This window comes from Heterodontus francisci, chromosome 19 (assembly GCF_036365525.1).
Source record: "Heterodontus francisci isolate sHetFra1 chromosome 19, sHetFra1.hap1, whole genome shotgun sequence".
NCBI classification, from domain to species: Eukaryota; Metazoa; Chordata; class Chondrichthyes; order Heterodontiformes; family Heterodontidae; genus Heterodontus; species Heterodontus francisci.
Window position 1 is genome coordinate 79,056,669 of NC_090389.1, and position 18,878 is coordinate 79,075,546.

Here is an 18,878-nt window from a genome sequence, read left to right on the forward strand (position 1 = left end):
GGCAAGTGTTTGAACACTGAATCCAACAATGAAAGAGACTAGAGTAAAATGGCTCAGCTGATAAACAAACTATTTAAAGGAATATTATCTGGTAAATGGCCCCATAAGACTTTCGCTAACTTAAAAGAATATGATGATGACATTCATCTCCCAAATCTTCCTTGCTTCTTTTCACAAATCACGATATTGAAAGCTAAAATTATATCACAGAAGTGTACACCTGATGTAGCCTGAACAATGTGCAGTGTTTCAGGAGTGCAAATTAACATAGGAAGCTCAGAACAGGAATGGGCTAATCTGCCCCTTGAGCAGCTTCGACCAATTGGATCATGGCAGATTTGTACTTTAGCTCCATTTATCCAACTTGATTCCTTATCACTTAAATTTTTGTTAGGATATTGTCAATCTCAATTTTGATGTATTCAATTAACCCCAACTGCTTTCTGGAGGAAGAGAATTCCAGATTTCCATTGCAAAGACAATGAAATTCAAGCTGTGGGGTAGCATTTCCCCCACGTAGTTCTGTCCTAGAGACTTCGGAGATGGGCAACTGCTGCCCATATAATGCAATAGACACATTAATTCCTCCTTATTCACAAAAGCACAATGAAAACTTGCATTCATATAGCACCTTTAGCACCTATAGTAAAATCTCCCAAAGCACTTCAGAGATGATGGGAAGATATGGGGTGGAGGAGGTTTCAAAGATGGGGAGGGCTGAGGCACTAAAGGGATTTAAACAAGAGGATAAGAATGTTAAATTTGAGGCTTGGGGGGGATTGAGAGCCGATGTAGATCAGCATGGGCCAGGTGGGCCACGTTTGACTTAGTGCAAGGTAGGATATGGGCAGTAGAGTTCTGGTTGAGCTGAAGTTTATGGACACTGGAGGATGGGAGGTCAGCCAGGAAAGTATTGGAGTAGTTGAGTCTGGGGGTGTGGAGAGAGTGACTAGTGACAAAAACATGGTGGGCTAAGGTAGAACAGGGGAATGGAACTATTGGCCAGCTTTCAAAGAGCAGGCACAAATGCAATGGGCCGAATGGCCTCCTCCTTTGCTTTCTGATTCTATGATCACGTGATTCTAATGTCATGGAGCTGGAAATGGGTGATCTTTGCGATGGACAGAATTTGGAGTCAGAAGCTCAGCTCGGGGTTGTACAGGAGTTAATAATGTCACAGAAAGGGCACCCTCCGCAAAATGCCTGTCAATAAAACGTAAAGCCAAGGGCTGAGTAAGAGAGACCAAAATATGTAAGAACAACTTCTTTTGTATGAATTACAATTCTGTGGCTGTTCAAATTGAGACAGCTCTTTTGAAGTCTAATTGTGTAGCATGTTTGGATGTCCTTGTGTACACTGTCTGTATCTTCCACTCCATCACAGAGCAATAGAATGAATACCCAGCTTGGTAAGGGATGGAAACATCAGGTACTGTAAAGGCAGCTTGCAATAAATGCATGCAATGTAGTCAACGCTTTATTGGAAACAGAATTACATGGATTGGCACCTCCCATTGTTACCTGCACTGCAGTTTCATTTTCCTCTTAACTTTCAGCAATCGCTCCCTCAGTACGGGCTTGCTCCAACTTGTCTGGTATCAGTCGAAATTACAAAATACTTTTCTAGCTTCAGCACATTTAATAAAACATTCCGTTCTCTGACACACAAAAGTTTCTTTTTTTTTTTAGCTAAACTTTCATTGTTTTTTGGTTGTCATTTTTGTGAATTGTAGCTTGGCGGAATTTTATTCTCAACTCTTCGAAATTGTGTCTGCGGGTAGTACTCTGGCCTCTGAATCAAAAGGTTGTTCATTGATCATTTTGTGTGTGCAACTGCAGCACGTAAATGCTGTAGACTTGTGCAAATGGCCACAATTCTGGCACTGCATGTTAGCTTTCCCATAATTGTGTACTATGCCGATCTGAGCGATTTATATCGCAAGGTGGGTTATATATGACATTTCACTTTACATTGTTAAAACTTGGGGTGAAGGTTATTTCTGGGAAGTTTTGCCAATTTTTACGAGTTGAGCATACAAATTTGATGGTCAAGAAAAGACCAGCTGGTCCATTAAACCTGCCATGTACTTTGGAAGGCTGCAGCACCATGACGAGCCACTTCATTCCTTCCTCCCACCCTCCTGCCCCCTTTTCAGCAGCCATGTAATCTCCTGGTAGAGGCATAAAATACAGAAGAAAAAAAAACAATGCCAGTAAAGGGAAAACATACTCTGGAAAATTCTTCTCCAACCCCCTGTGCGATCGGAAATTTCCCAGTCATTTGTAAAATTTCTGCCTCTTAAGCTTCGGTCCTGAGCTTACATATCCCTTGCATCTTCAGTGGTTAACATGAGTTTTTGCCAGTTCTTGGGTAGATTGGGAGGAGATTTAGCTCTTGCGAACACTGCACTCAATCTTCCCAGTCATTGTTAATGTGTGTTTCCATTGAGTGCTTTCCAGCCTTGTGTAGGGAGCACTGAGCAAATCTTACCCCGCCATGCTCACTGCTATTTGTCGCCCAAGAGTTACCTGTGGTGAAATCCACAGTGTCGATGGCCCCATTCTCCCACATAAAGGAAACTATGTGAAACCTCAAGGAGGACAAATGCCTGGAAATACCTAACCACTTTTCAATTTTTCTCAGGAGGTTCTGCTTTCACTTTCTGTACCTCAGTTTGAATTCAGTACAAGACTGGAGATCCACCTTTCTTGTATTTGTAGTTACCTCATTCTGCATTAGCTATTACTTCATTCAGGAGCGTAATGAGACTCCACCCATGTGAAACATCACTTTGAGGAAAGCTACATTGAGTGTTCGCTATTGCAACAGGTTTTTCTGTGCTTTTTGGAAAGTTGACGCCGCCTTTGACAGTTGCAGCTTTTTCTTTTATATTTGTGCATAAACACCCCTCCAGCTTTCCCTCTGTATTTAGTGTCATAGAGTCGTACAGCATAGAAACAGGCCCTTTGACCCACCGCGTCCATGCCGACCATAATGCCTGTCTATACTAATCCCATCTACCTGCATTAATTCCATATCCCTCTATGCCTTGCTCATTCAAGTATCTGTCCAGATGCCTCTTAAATGTCACTACTGTTCCTGCCTCCACCACCTCCTCTGGCAGCTCATTCCATGTACCCACTATTCTTTGTGTGAAAAATTTACCCCTTTGATCCCCTTTAAACCTCCTCCCTCTCACCTTAAATCCATGCCCTCTAGTTTTAGTCACCCCTACCATGGGAAACAGACTCTGGCTATCTACAATATCTATGCCTCTCATCATTTTATATACCTCTATCATGTCCCCTCTCAGCCTCCTTCGCTCCAGGGAAAACAGACCCAGCCTATCCAATCTCTCTTTATAACTCAAGCCCTCCAAACCAGACAACATCCTTGTGAATCTTTTCTGCACCCTCTCTAGCTTAATCACATCTTTCATGTCGTGCGGCGACCAGAACTGCACACAGTACTCCAAATGCGGCCTAACCAACGTTATGTACAACTGTAACATGACGTCCCAACTCTTGTACTCATTGCCTTGGCCAATGAAGGCAAGCATGCCATACGGCTTCTTCACCACCCTGTCTTCTTGTGTTGCCACTTTCAGGGAACTATGTACTTGCACCCCAAGGTCTCTCTGCTCAACAACACTCTCCAGGGCCCTGCCATTCACTGTATATGTCCTGCCCTGGTTTAACTTCCCAAAATGCTTTACTTCGCACTTGTCTGCGTTAAATTCCATTTGCCAATCCCTTGCCCACTTTCCCAGTTGATTTATATCCTGTTATAACCTTGGACAACTTTTTTCACTGTCCACTATGCCACCAATTTTGGTGTCATCTGCAAACTTACTAATCATGCCCCCTACATTCACATCCTAGTCATTAATATATATGACAAACAACAGAGGGCCCAGCACTGATCCCTGCGGCACACCACTGGTCACCGGCCTCCAATCTGAAAAACAACCCTCCACTACCACCCTCTGCCTCCTATCACCAAGCCAATTTTGTATCCAATTGGCTAGCTCACCCTGGATCCCATGTGTTCGAACCTTCTGGACCAGCCTACCATGCCGGACCTTGTCAAAGACCTTGCTAAAGTCCATGTAGACAACGTCCACCGCCCTGCCCTCGTCAATCCTCTTGGTCACCTCCTCAAAAAACTCAATCAAGTTCGGGAGACATGTTTTCCCATGCACAAAGCCTCGCTGACTATCCCTAATCAGACCTTGCCTTTCCAAATGCATATAAATCCTGTCTCTCAGAATCCCTTCCAATAACTTTCCCACCACTGATGTAAAGCTCACCGGCCTGTCGTTCCCTGGCTTATCCCTGCTGCCCTTCCTAAATAAAAGCACAACATTAGCTATCCTCCAGTCTTCCGGTACCTCGCCCATGGCTAACGATGATGCAAAAATCTCTGCCATGCCCCAGCAATCTCCTCCCTTGCTTTCCATAGCATCCTAGGATACACCTGGTCAGGCCCTGGGGATTTATCTAACTTAATGCACTTCAAAACGTCCAACACCTCTTCTTTTGTAATGTTGATATGCTCCAGGATATCACTGTTCCCTCCCTTGAACTCATTAGCTTCCATGACCTTCTCCACGGTAAATACCAAAGTTGGGCAAAGATGGCACAACAGGCAGGCCACCCACTCCCCAGCCCCACCAGTGGCCCTCTGAGCCAGGGGAAGCATCTCTGGATGAGTGCCCATCCGACTTTATTTTTCCTTTCATTTGTTGGAGAGTTGGGGGAGGAGAAGGACTTCCCTTGGCCACCACTTGGGACCTCCCCAAGGTAAGCTGGCTGAGATGAGAAACTCAGTGGTGGAGCAGGGTGGGGAGGGTCAATGTTGTCATTGACTCCCTGTTGTGTGATGGCCCAGTGCAGCATTCTTGTTGGCTGTACGGTGTAGCTTTAAAACTGCCCAGGAAGCTCCGCCACATGGCCCTGAGACTTACTGGACGAGAGCAATGGTTCCAAAAATAAGTAGTGAAGACGAAACAGTAAACCAAGAAGGGAGGATTTATACTTCAACTCCCAAAAAAGATGATGGAATAGAAACAATAGATGGTTGATAACTAGCCTATTAAGAGGAATTCAAGGTGTGTGGGCTAAATGAATAATTTGATCTTGTTGCCTCACTCCAATGATGCAATCTAAACACTGTGAATTGATTGCTGCCCTATTACTCCAATAATCCTTGCATTTGTATAGTGCCATATCCAGCTTTACACGCAGTGTACACTGCTTTGAAGCGCAGTGACTGGTGTTGAGTCAGGAAATATCAGTGAGGGAGGTTTGTTATTCTCTGTAAGCTCTGAATTGGAATGGCAGCTGTTCAACAGCTTGAGAGGCATCCTTTATCTGTGTGCATTTCACAGGTGCTTTCATGGCACAGATATAATTTCTGTTCAAGCATTACAGTTGGCTATAGGAATCCTGAACCCAAAATCTCAATGTTTCCTTATCCTCTCTAGGCAGACTGGTTCTGTCATTAATTCAGTGAGTTTACCAGTGCTGGTGCAGTGTGACTAATTTTTATGATTCATTCATACCCATTCTGTTAGATTTTCACAATCCCATCGTTCTCGATTCCTTTGATAATTAGCTCTCCAAGGTAACACCTGCATCTGTTCTTATTTTGATTGTTCTCCTTTCGTTCATTTTCTTTTCAATTCCTCTTTCATTATGAAGCAGGCAAACATAGTTCCACCACCTCAAAGTACCAGGATATGGACAAACCCAATAGTACAAGGGTTCTAAACAGATCCTTCCACTCAGCCCATGAATACTTCATGTCACAGGACCAGCCTGAGTGCAGTACTCTTGCTTTGTACTGTATTTTTTGGAATTGCTTCTCGTGTGTACACCCTGCTAAATTTGTAGAGTTGGAGATGTTCCCCAGAGAAATCATTAAATGTAAAACATCAAAGCAGCAACTTCAATAAAAACAAGGCTTCGGTATGACTCATTGGCATTGTCCACTTGTTATTGGAACTGATTTTGCTCTTTCCTACATATCCAACAACAACAACAACTTGCATTTGTATAGTTTCTTTAATGGAGTAAAGCATCCCAATGCCCTTCAGAAGAGAGTTATCAGACACAATTTGACACCGAGCCATATAGGGAGCTATAAGGACAGGTGACCAAAACTTTGGTCAAAGAAGTAGATTTTAAGGAGCATCTTAGAGGAGGAGAGAGAGTTGGAGGGGCAAAGAGATTTAGAGGAGGGAATTCCAGAGCTGAAGGAATTTATTTATTTAGAGACACAGCACTGAAACAGGCCCTTCGGCCCACCGAGTCTGTGCCGACCAACAACCACCCATTTATACTAATCCTACATTAACCACATCCCCTCAATTCCCCGACCACCTACCTACACTAGGGGAAATTTACAATGGCCAATTTACCTATCAACCTGCAAGTCTTTGGCTGTGGAAGGAAACCGGAGCACCTGGCGGTAACCCACGCAGTCACAGGGAGAACTTGCAAACTCCGCACAGGCAGTACCCAGAATCGAACCCAGGTCGCTGGAGCTGTGAGGCTGCGGTGCCGCCCCAATGGCTACCAATGGTGAAACAATTAAAGTCAGGATGCACAAGAAGCTAGAATTGGAGAAGTGCAGAGATATGAGTAATTAAATTACATAGAAAATGGCACAAAATTTCTGTGGGGCTAGTGGCGCAGCCAAGGTGGATTTTGGGCAGCTGTGGAATTCAGGAAGATCAGACCACAGCAGATTCCTTCGCCATTTCCGCCACCTCCAGAAAGATGCCTCTACCAAACACAACTTTCCCTCCCCTCCCCTCGCAGCATTCCAAAGGGACTGTTTCATCCGTGACACCCTGGTCCACTCCTCAATCCCCCCAACACATCCTCCCCTTCTCGCGGCACCTTTCCATGAAGGCACAGGAAATGCAGCACCTGCCCTTTCACCTCCTTTCTCCTCTCCGTCCAAAGCCCCAAACAGTCCTTCCTGTCGATACAGCAATTTACATGCAAATCGTCCTTCCAGACTCAACACTGAGTTCAAGAATTTCAGACCTTAACCTTTGCCCCATTTTGTTTCTTTTGGTTTTTCTCTCGTTTTTCACAGAATCACAGAATACTACAGTGCAGAAGAGGCCCTTCGGCCCATCGAGTCTGCACCAATGCATTAAAACACCTGACTTGTCTACCTAATCCCATTTGCCAGCACTTGGCCATAGCCTTGAATGTTATGACGTGACAAGTGCTCATCCAGGTACTTTTTAAAGGATGTAAGGCAACCTGCCTCTACCACCCTCCCAGGCAGGGCATTCCAGACCGTCAACATCCTCTGGGTAAAAATGTTCTTCCTCAAATCCCCCTTAAACCTCCCGCCCCTCCCCTTAAATATGTGACCCCTCATAACTGACCCTTCAACTAGGGAATAGCTTCTCCCTATCCACCCTGTCCATGCCCCTCATAATCTTGTACACCTCGATCAGGTCACCCCTCAGTCTTCTCTGCTCCAGTGAAAACAACCCAAGCCTATCCAACCTCTCTTCATAGCTTAAATGTTCCATCCCAGGCAACATCCTGGTGAATCGCCTCTGCACCCCCTCCAATGCAATCACATCCTTCCTATAATGTGGCGACCAGAATTGCACACAGTACTCCAGCTGTGGCCTTACCAAAGTTCTGTACAACTCCAACATGACCTCCCTGCTTTTGTAATCTATGCATCGATTGATAAAGGCAAGTGTCCCATATGCCTTTTTCACCACCCTATTAACCTGCCCTTCTGCCTTTTGAGATCTATGGACAAACACGCCAAGGTCCCTTTGTTCCTTGGAACTTTCCAGTGTCAGGCCATTCATTGAATACTTCTGTGTCACATTACTCCTTCCAAAGTGTATCACCTCACACTTTTCAGCGTTAAATTCCATCTGCCACTTTTCTGCCCATTTGACCATCCCATCTATATCTTCCTGTAACCCAAGACACTCCACCTCACTGTTAACCACTCGGCCAATCTTTGTGTCATCCGCGAACTTACTGATCCTACCCGCCACATAGTCATCTATGTCGTTTATATAAATGACAAACAATAGGGGACCCAGCACAGATCCCTGTGGAACGTCACTGGACACTGGCTTCCAGTCACTAAAACAGCCGTCTGTCATCGCTCTCTGTCTCCTACAGCTAAGCCAATTTTGAATCCACCTTATCAAGTTACCCTGTATCCCATGTGCATTTGCTTTCTTGATAAGTCTCCCATGTGGGATCTTGTCAAAAGGCTTTGCTGAAATCCATGTAAACTACATCAACTGCACTACCCTCATCTACACACCTGGTCACATGCTCAAAAAATTCAATCAAATTTGTTAGGCATGACCTCCTTCTGACAAAGCCATGCTGACTATTCCTAATCAAATTTTGCCTCTCCAAATGGTGATAGATTCTCTCCTTCAGAATTTTCTCCAATAGTTTCCCTACCACTGACTTGAGACTCGCTGGTCTGTAGTTCCCTAGCTTATCTCTACAACCTTTCTTAAATAGTGGGACCACATTAGCTGTTCTCCAGTCTCCAGTTTGCTTTTGGATGGCAGTTGTTCCTCATTCTGCCATTCACACCTCCTCTGGACACATCTCTTGTTTCTTTACTTGTCCCTTTGGCCCTGCACCACCAACTCTTTTGTCATTTAATCTCTCCTATATTCCATCCTATCACAGACCTTCCCCTTTGTTCTTTTTCCCACCTTCCCCCCGCCCCCCCCCCCCTCCCCCCACCCCTTTCACTTGCTTAAAACCTATTACATTTCTAACTATTCCCAGTTCTGATGAAGGGTCATGGACCTGAAACGTTAACTCTGCTTCTCTCTCCACAGATGCTGCCAGACCTGCTGAGTATTTCCATCACTTTCAGTTTTTATTTTAGATTTTCAGCATCCGCAGTATTTTGCTTTTGTCACAGACGATTCCTGTTGAGGTAGGAATGAGCGGAAGCCCGCCCCCGGACTACTGACCCTAAAAGAAGTTGGAGCCAGCAGGATGGGAGAGTCCACTGCTGCCCCCACCTGAGCCCAGAATGACCCAGATGGCAGCAAGAGACTGGCACAGTCCTGTTGTCTGCAGCAACAAAAGTGGGGTGTGCAGGCATGTTCCAGGTTGGGGTCATGGCCTGGAACACTCCAGATAATAGCAACCTGATATATAATTCATGCACATGGGTATCAAGTGCCACATTTTGCTCCCCTGTCGCACGCCACCCAACCCCCCACTGCCATCTCCCAAGTGGGTACCCAAGAGCTGCCAATACAAGTGCATGTACCCACCTGTTCTAGTTAAATATCCAGAACCTGGTCCTGACCTCTGGTAGAATCGGAATGCCTTCTCACCAGCGAGGGGCAGGTCCCACTCTGTCATGGTTACAGTGGCAGAACGTGATCTCGGATATTTGAGGTCCATATCCCAATTCAAATATATCTCTGTGGAACAAAAATATCTCAATGTAGGGTGTTGGGGCAACCAGACAACACACAATACCAGGTAGAAAACTAAAATACAGCCACCCTGCACGATTGGGCATAAAACCTAATTGCAGAAAGGGGAGAGGTTAGGTATAGACTTTGGAATAGTTGTAAACCGTTCTCTCCACAGCTGTAAATCATGGCTTGTGTCCATCATGCAGTTTGCAAACTGGTGCATTCTCCAAGGCAATGCCTCTACCAATCAGAGTCCACTTTGCCAACCAATCAGCATTCTCTTCTCATGCTGTATAAATTTGTTGCTTCTGTGAGGAAAACCACACCTGCCAAGAATGAGGCTTCAAACCTTCCCCCTTGATTCTTTCTCCTTTTCCATCTCCATCTGCGTGTGTGTTTATCGCATGTGCATGCTAGTGTGGTCGCATTGCGTATTTTTAGTAGTTTTAACCAAATTAGTGTTTTGAGGTTAATAATGCACCAGATTATGGTGACTGACAGTTAACTGCCAAGCTTGAGAAGACCTATCTTCTGAACCAACCAAACTGCATGATGGACACGACAAGTCATGATTTACACCTTTCTTGTTTAAATCTAAGAAAACCTGTCTGGTTGATTTCTTTGCCATTACAATTGGAGAGCAGTGAGCAAGGATTCACTGAGGGGAAGCTAAAACACGGTGTTTTAAAAATTGAACCCTGTTACGGTCAAACCAGGAAAAGGCTGAGAGGGAACCCCTAGACCCCTTTCTCATCTGGTCGTAACACTTCCCTTACATTGGTATCCTTGCGAATTGTCCTGATGAGCGCAAGACTAAAAGCTTCGACAAAATGTCTCTACTTTCAGCAATACTCAAGTCTTTTCAAAGTTTCATGGGCGGTACCCCATCGTCACATCCTGAGCTTCATTTCCCTTTCTTTCCTCTTGTTCGAATGTCGTATTAGGCAGAGTTACAAAGACAATCTGAGACAACAGTCAGCTTATCATTGAGTACAATCCAAACAGCCTGTAATGTTATAGCTCACTCTGATTGGCCGTGCTGCCCTCTGTCCCAACAGGATACACGCCAAACCCTGCTCCAGCTGGCTCTATTCTCGATTTAAGCAAGGCATTTTGAAGTGCATAAGTTATATTTGAAAATTTAGTAAATTTGGGAGCAATTAGACATAGGTGCGTACGTACTTGTAAACATTTGGAACTGTGGACAAAGTATACAAACTTGTCTGATATACCTCTATTTTAATTAGTTTGCTACGCCGGGTTTACCTTTTATTGAACAACATTGTGTGCATTGGATGATTTTCTTCCTCTTAAATTAACAGCCCCTCCACATGGACTACATTGTAGCAGCAGCTAACCTGCATGCAGAGAACTATTTCATAACGGGCTCTAAGGACAGAGCTGCAATCCAGCAGATACTTCTGTCGGTTGTTGTTCCTCCATTCACCCCAAAATCGGGGGTCACAATCCACACCAACGACACAGAGATGGAGGCGGCTGAAAGTTCAGCAGGTAGGTTTGCCCACTGATGATCCTCTTTGTGTTTGTGTATTGTCCCTGAGCAGAGTGACCTTTATCACATAAGAGAGAGAATGGTACCTTGTCATTGTCCTTCAGTACCAACCAGCTGGTCACCTTCATGGATCATCCTTTTTTTTTAAAAGCAAAGGAAAAATATATATATGCATCATAAAAGGCTATTACCGTATGATTATATTATTATTTTGGCCTCACATCACATTCAATTCTTGACATAAAAGGACTGGAGATTTGTTCCCTGACCTCTTGCAATGAGCGATATAAGTGACTGGAGATGTGTAAGGGGCAGCCTTAGGAGTCCACTCCACTCCAAAGTCTAGTTTCTTCCTTTGGCAGAAGTGCCTGACTCATGCTCTGCATCTTCCCACCTCAATGTGGCTGGAATAAGTCACTTGCAACGAGGAAAGTCCTGGAACTGACTTAGATCCCGATATTCCGTTGTGACGCAAATTTTCTTTTTCTCTACTTTTTTTTGGCTGAGCACAGAAATTCAAATCCTCTCACCCGCCTTTTGAGTCATTCACCTTGTTCCAAGTGAAAGGCAACGCCTTGCCTGTGATGACCTTTCAGTGCGTGTTTATCATGATTGTCAGGTTATCGTAATAACACAGTGGGAGAAGAGTGGGATGTGCACGTCTTGATGGGGGTGCACGTCTTGATTTATATTTTGTCATTGTGTATCCAAATCCTCCGTTGTAAGAACATAAGAATATGAGTTAGCCACTCGAGCTGCTCCACCACTCAATAAGATCATGGCTGAACTTCGACATCAGTTCTGCTTTCCTGGTCCATTCGCATATCCCTTGATTCACTTAGTATCCAAAAATCTATCGGTCTCAGCCTTGAATAGACTCAACCACGGAGCATCTACAACCCTTGGGGGTAGAGAATTCCAAAGATTCACAACCCTCTCTGCGTGAAGAAATTTTTCCTCATCTGACCGACCCTTTATCCTGAGACTATTGCCCCTATATTTGGACTCTCCAGCCAGTGGAAACAGTGTTTCAGCATCCACCTTGTTAAGCCATCTAATAATAATATCACCTCCCATTCTTCTAAATTCCCAAGAATCTCAGCCTATTCTACTTGATCGCTATCTGCATGAAGGCTCAGAGCAGCTGTGTGGAGTACTGGGAATGTTGAGTCCTTTTCCCTCACGGTGCCCCATGTTTTTTTTTTCCTGCTGTTATTTTCTGTAAATTTGATCTGAAAATTTAATTTTGCGAGCCTCCATCGAGCTCTGCAACTGATCTGTTCAGCTATTTAAATAGTCAAGCAGACACGCTCCAGTAATGGCCTTGGGAGTGTGACTGCTTCGCATTAGTGTCAGCGTGCTCACTGATATATGTGTGTGTGAGTGTATGTGCATTCATGTGTTTCCTTGTTTAAAAAAAAGATAAATCTTTGCCACGTTCAGAAAAATAAATTCTCAAGGCTGAATTCAGCAGGTCTGAATAATAGCGGTTTGTCAAGATGGAGCACAATTGTCTTTCATTAAGCAGCTCAGTGTCCTGACAATTACTGTTTAATGATCCCTGTAACATTTCACCAATGACTTGGCCCAAAATAAGGGCACGTGCAATTAAAAAGCTCATTCAGACAGGTTGCAGAGATCAAAATACACAAATGGATGATCATTTTTGACCGTTTGAGTTTTCCTGATCTTATTCTGTTAGGAGAAAAATTGTTCCTCATGACATTTGAAGGATAAAACCAAACTATGTTCTACTCCTTTTAGAAAATAGAAGAGTTTGCATCAGCTTCGTATTATACCATTAACTTTCTCTAAACTCACCTCCTTACTGTTTTCTGGTGTAGAGTACGAGCATTTGGTGGAACTAAAAGAGCTCATTTCTTCTTGCAAGAACTTTACTGGATGTGTGATGCAGCCTATTGACTTTGAGAAGGTAAATTCAATCTCTCCTGTTGCAGATTTGTCCGAGAACCTCGAGCATGATCTTGTCGCATTTTCCCAACTTCCCACTTGGAGAATTCTTGGCAGTTCCATCTGTCAGATGTACCTTCAAATTCTGATTTGTTGGAAACTTGTAGGCTCCTCCTCTTGTTGACAGGATTAATGGAGCAATGTTGATCTCAGATGAGCTCTACTTTACCCTTTTTTTTATGTAATTGTTTCAATAGTTTACTCTTCACACATTCTTCTGTTGTGTGGAAAAGTGTAGTTTGCAGTGTTGGCTTTTTCTGTATCAGCAGGAACACCATCGCTTCTCCTTCATACAATGCCTTCTTTAGTTTTTGCTGGTGTTTTATTCTGTGCTGGTGTAGTTGGTCATGACCTTTGAACCTCCACAAAGCCCCCTGGGCAGCAGCAGACTCCAATGGGTTGAGCACTTGTTGCGATAGGCCAGGAGGAACACCTCACCCTCAATGCATTTGAAAATATCATTCACAAGGAGTTCAGAATGCTCATGACCTTGGATGAGATGCTAGTTTCTGAGCGAAACTGCTTCATTGCTTTGTAGATGTAAATGGAGCAACTCTCCTTCCTCAACCTTTCCCGTTTCTTGCCACCCTTTGCTGTGACTTTACTCACAGCTTTCTTGGTGCCCTTCTTGGATAATGGCAGAAACTGCACTTCAAAAGTAGCCGATTGTGTTAACTGTTTGCAGATGCACAATGTGAGAAGGGAGGTGGATCCAACCTGCAGTCCTTGGACCATGCGCAAGCCCTGAGTCTCAACATTTCTGCCCGCAAAGTCCAGGCAACCAGGCCTTCATAGCCCAGATGACACAGTCCTATTTGCATCTGTGTTTCTTTATTATTGGTTTGTCCTGTTGAAGATTGTGGGCATGGAGGTTTGAAACAATAAGTCCTAGCTAGAGTACTAAAACATGTGAACACCAGCAACATCAATGTAAATTAATGGGCATATGGATTCAAACTGTGTGTGGCCCCTTGAGGCTCCATAGCCCATACTTCTCATGAAGGCAAAAGACTGGACATTCCTATGATAAGGTGTGTCATAAATTCAATCATTTCATTATTTTACTGTTCAGCCGCTAAGTGGAGCATTAATATGTCCAGAGGAAATTGTTCTCTGATCTTCCTCTCTTTAGGAAAGCACATTACTTGTGCTGGGAACTTGCTGTGCTGTGCGGGGGTGCTGTAGGGGGAGGGAGAGGGAGGGAGAATAGGAATTTCAGGTGTGAATCTTTTTCCCATAGGTTGTTCTCTGACGATTATGGTTGCCTAATGGTTATGGTATTAGTTTAACAACCCAGATGTCATGAGTTCAAATCACACCATGGTAAATTTTGAAATTGAATTCAATAAATTTGTCAAATGTAGGCACGGAAACTTGCTGTTTGTTGGAATAATCCAACTACTTCACTAATGTTCTTCACGGAAGGGAACCTGCCACCCACTATGTAGTCTGGCCTACATGTGACTACAGTTTCACACTGTGTGCTTGTCTCTTAATTCCCTCGGGCAATAAAAGTTGGTCAACAATAACGGTTCATCTTCATTTTGGTTTATGTAGGATTCCCAGTAAGCAAGACATACCCACGATCACCTGCTCTGCCCTCTGCACATCACAGGGTGAAGACAGTAATGAAAGTTTCTTTTTAAAAAGTTACTTTCTACTCAAGTGTTGAGACACACCCGAGAGCTAGAAGTGGGCTACATGGAGCATCAAACCCCAATCTCACCTCTCATTTAAAAAAAATTGGTTCTAAATTGGTTTCAACTAGATCTATGCTATCGTCCCATTTCCTGTGCAAATTGGATCGATTTAAAATTTTAACAAAAAACATTTGTTGCTTCTGCAACCTTTAACCTCAAAACATCTGTTTAACTTCTGAAGCAAACTGAAAGCTTAAACTGCCTGTGCAGGTCAATTGTGACGATGCAACAGGATTTATTACCTCAACAAAATAAATAAGTAGTCCAGGTTAGGAACTGCATTTCTATTTTAATAACAAGGGTCAATATTTCTCCCCCAAATACCCCCAAAAAAGCAATCCTCTTACCTACAGTACTGGGATAGCTTCACTGCTGTTGACTTGTGCTCAGTATGTTTTGTCAGTCAGATGTTATGACACATGTGGTAACCCATTGCCACCTTTGAGAGCCTCTGAAACAAGCTCGTAGCGCTCTTGGCAAACATTCTACACCTAGAGTTATAGTCTCATTACGGCAGAGAAGGCGGCCATTTGACCCATCAAATCCATGCCGGAGAATTTCAGGTAGAATTTCTGTTTAATACAGGGTGTCCACTCTATCCCTATTGGAACACATGCCACTTGCCCAAGTCCAGAGATCTTAAGTGTGGGTTGGCAGAGTCAAAAGCATAGTGATCCTCCCAAGTGTACCTAAGGGGGCTGTTGAAATTTAGCCAGCTGGAACTCTCAGTATAGAGCACTGTTAAACTTCCCACTTCTTGGACCAAACTCTGCATTTTGGTATTGGCTTTCAGGGTCAACTTGGTCTGAGTGGGGAGAATCCCAGTGATCAGTGACGGGTGTACTCCACATTCCATTACTGAACCAGACTGACAGGTCAGTCTTTCGCAGTGCAATGGAATACTGTGGACCTGCCTAGTTCACATTACCGAATACTTAGTCTGAACTTGCATCACTAAGCACTTGGCACCTTTGACTGCAAAGAGACCATGTTTACCTTTCTTCCCCATCTGCTCCCCTCCAACCCCCCAGGAGATAGTCACTAGCAGGGTGCTGCATTCTGTAGATGTACTCATCAAAAGTAATTAATAAATCCACAGATCCTTGAATAAACTGCTAGAAACCAAAACCCTCCAAAAAAATTTCCTGACTCAATTACAAGCTGTCCAGTGATATCATCTCCCCCAAGAATGCCTGTGCCTGAAAGTCAAGGTGATGTTGCCCGAGGAGCAGAATAGTGTAGTAGCCATTTTGCAACAACGACATCTTGCAAACAGCAATGAATGACCCACCCAATATATTTTTTGAGGTGACACTGGTTGGGGAACAAATGCTGCCTGGACAACAGGATAATGCCCCTGCTTTTCTTCAAGAACCAGCGCGTGGGATCATGAACATGCGGTCAGACAGGGCCTTCGTTTAGCTTTCCATTGTGGGGACAACAGCAATGAAGAATTCCCTCAACACTGCAGTGGGAATGTCAGCCTAGATTAGGCATTTTGGGCTTTAAGCTCCAGAACTGAGCGATACCATGGGGACAAGAACTGAAAAAAGAAAGACATTTATTTGATAAAATGGATAAAAGGTTATGATTGTTTTATATATTATGCAAAACTGCACATTTCTTGTATTTTAGTCATGAGAATTATTTAAATTGCAGGACGACGACACAAACTTCCACATGGATTTCATTGTCGCTGCCTCTAACCTGAGGGCAGAGAATTACAACATTCCAGCCGCCGACCGCCACAAGGTAGGCAGCATGCACCTGGAGAGAGCACTCAGAAACAGCACGCACAGACAAGTCAGAGAACATGATCCTGCACTGTAAGGGGTTGTGGGGGGAGTGTTGTGAGCACAAACCGCAACGCGTGCTGATTTCTGTTTAATGTTTGCCAAGTGAGCTGAGCCGGAATCTTTGAGACCCAATTAACAGTCATGGAGTTAGTAACATCCTGGAAATAATTAATCATTGTGTGTAACCCCTAATAGGACAGTCCCTGCCACATTGGTCTCCAGCTTTCACACTACCTGTATGCACAGGCTTTCTGTCACAGTAACATCTGCAAAACAAGATTGATACCAACAATTATGCACAGGATATTAGCACTGAACAGTTGCAGCAGCAAATAGAACTGCCAGCAATTATTAACCCTGGGGGGATGTTGCATATGTTGTTCGTCATTACAGAGAATTTACAGCACAGAGACAAACCATTTGGCCCATTTGGTCTGTGCTGGTGTTTATGCTCCACACGAGCTTCCTCCCACCCTAGCACTTCTAACCATATTAACATATCCTTCTCTTCCTTTCTCCTTCATGTACTGATCTAGATTCCCCTTAAATGCATCCATGCTATTCATCTCAACCACTTCATGTATTAGCAAGTTCCTAACCACTCTCTGGGTAAAGACGTTTATTGGATTAATTGCTGACTATTTTATGTTAACAATCCCTAGTTTAGATCCCCCCCCCACACAAATGGAAACATCTTCTGTAGGTCTACCCTATCTAACCCTTTCATAATCTTACAGATCTCGATGAAGTCACTCCTCAGCCTTCTCTTTTCTAAAGAAAAGAGTCCCAGTCTGTTCAATCTTTCCTGATGGTTATCTATTATTTTCTATTTTCTCCACCCCACCCACACCCCCACCACCCAACCAAAATTTGTCTCTCCCTTTCCTCCAGATGGTGATTTATGCTGAGGTTTACTTCACCAAGCCCTCTCCAAGTATTCTGTCCCAATGCCATTCTTTCTGGTTAAGCCAAGACAGTGACCGTCATCAAGCTACCTGACTTTGGAGAAGACATCCCTGCCAAATACAAGCCTGTCCTCACCGATGTCCACATACACACATCTCCCAGCAGGATCACTCATCGGCCCACCGCATCCATGCCGCCCATAATGCCTATCTATACTAATCCCATCTGCCTGCATTAATTCCATATCCCTCAATGCCTTGCCCATTCAAGTACCTATCCAGATGCCTCTTAAATGTCGCTACTGTTCCTGCCTCCACCACCTCCTCAGGCAGCTCATTCCAGGTACCCACTATTCTTTGTGTGGAAAATTTACCCCTTTTGATCCCCTTTAAACCTCCTCCCTCTCACCTTAAATCCATGCCCTCTAGTTTTAGTCACCCCTACCATGTGAAACAGACTATGGCTATCTACCCTAGCTATGCCTCTCATCATTTTATATACCTCTATCATGTCCCCTCTCAGCCTCCTTCGCTCCAGGGAAAACAGACCCAGCCAATCCAATCTCTCTTTATAACTCAAGCCCTCCAAACCAGACAACATCCTTGTGATTCTTTTCTGCACCCTCTCTAGCTTAATCACATCTTTCCTGTAGTGCGGCGACCAGAACTGCACACAGTACTCCAAATGCGGCCTAACCAGCGTCACGTACAACTGTAACATGGCATCCCAACTCTTGTACTCAATGCCTCGGCCCATGAAGGGAAGCATGCCATACGCCTTCTTCACCACCCTGTCTACCTGTATTGCTACTTTCAGTGAACTATGTACTTGCACCCCAAGGTCTCTCTGCTCAACAACACTCCCCAGGGCCCTGCCATTCACTGTATATGTCCTGCCCTGGTTTAACTTCCCAAAATGCATCACTTTGCACTTGTCTGTGTTAAATTCCATTTGCCAATTCCTTGCCCACTTTCCCAATTGATCTATATCCTGTTGTAACCTTAGACAACCTTCTTCACTGTCCACTATACCACCAATTTTGATGTCATCTGCAAACTTACTAATCATGCCCCCTACATTCACATCTAAGTCATTAATATATATGACAAACAATAGAGGGCCCAGCACTGATCCCTGCGGCACACCACTGGTCACCGGCCTCCAATCTGAAAAACAACCCTGCACTACCACCCTCTGCCTCCTATCACCAAGCCAATTTTGTATCCAATTTGCTAGCTCACCCTGGATCCCATGTGTTCGAACCTTCTGGACCAGCCTACCATGCGGGATCTTGTCAAAGGCCTTGCTAAAGTCCATGTAGACAACGTCCATCGTCCTGCCCTCGTCAATCCTCTTGGTCACCTCCTCAAAAAACTCAATCAAATTCGTGACACATGATCTCCCACGCACAAAGCCATGCTGACTATCCCTAATCAGACCTTGCTTTTCCAGATGCATATAAATCCTGTCTCTCAGAATGTTGGTTGAAAAATGTTTACTATTGATTTTGCACACTGGCCTGGCTGACAAA

The 18,878-nt window shown here is 44.2% G+C and overlaps 1 protein-coding gene across 3 annotated transcripts in view; it reads left to right on the plus strand.

The window, feature by feature from the left end:
* Nucleotides 1-18,878, plus strand: part of LOC137380227 (ubiquitin-like modifier-activating enzyme 1) — a 360,351-nt gene that overhangs the window by 213,741 nt on the left and 127,732 nt on the right. For all 3 annotated transcript variants that reach the window (XM_068052057.1, XM_068052058.1, XM_068052059.1), the window contains exons 19-21: nt 10,784-10,973; nt 12,819-12,907; nt 16,305-16,397. In XM_068052057.1, the coding sequence (XP_067908158.1) occupies nt 10,784-10,973; nt 12,819-12,907; nt 16,305-16,397 (372 nt within the window). The remainder of the gene's footprint in view (nt 1-10,783; nt 10,974-12,818; nt 12,908-16,304; nt 16,398-18,878) is intronic.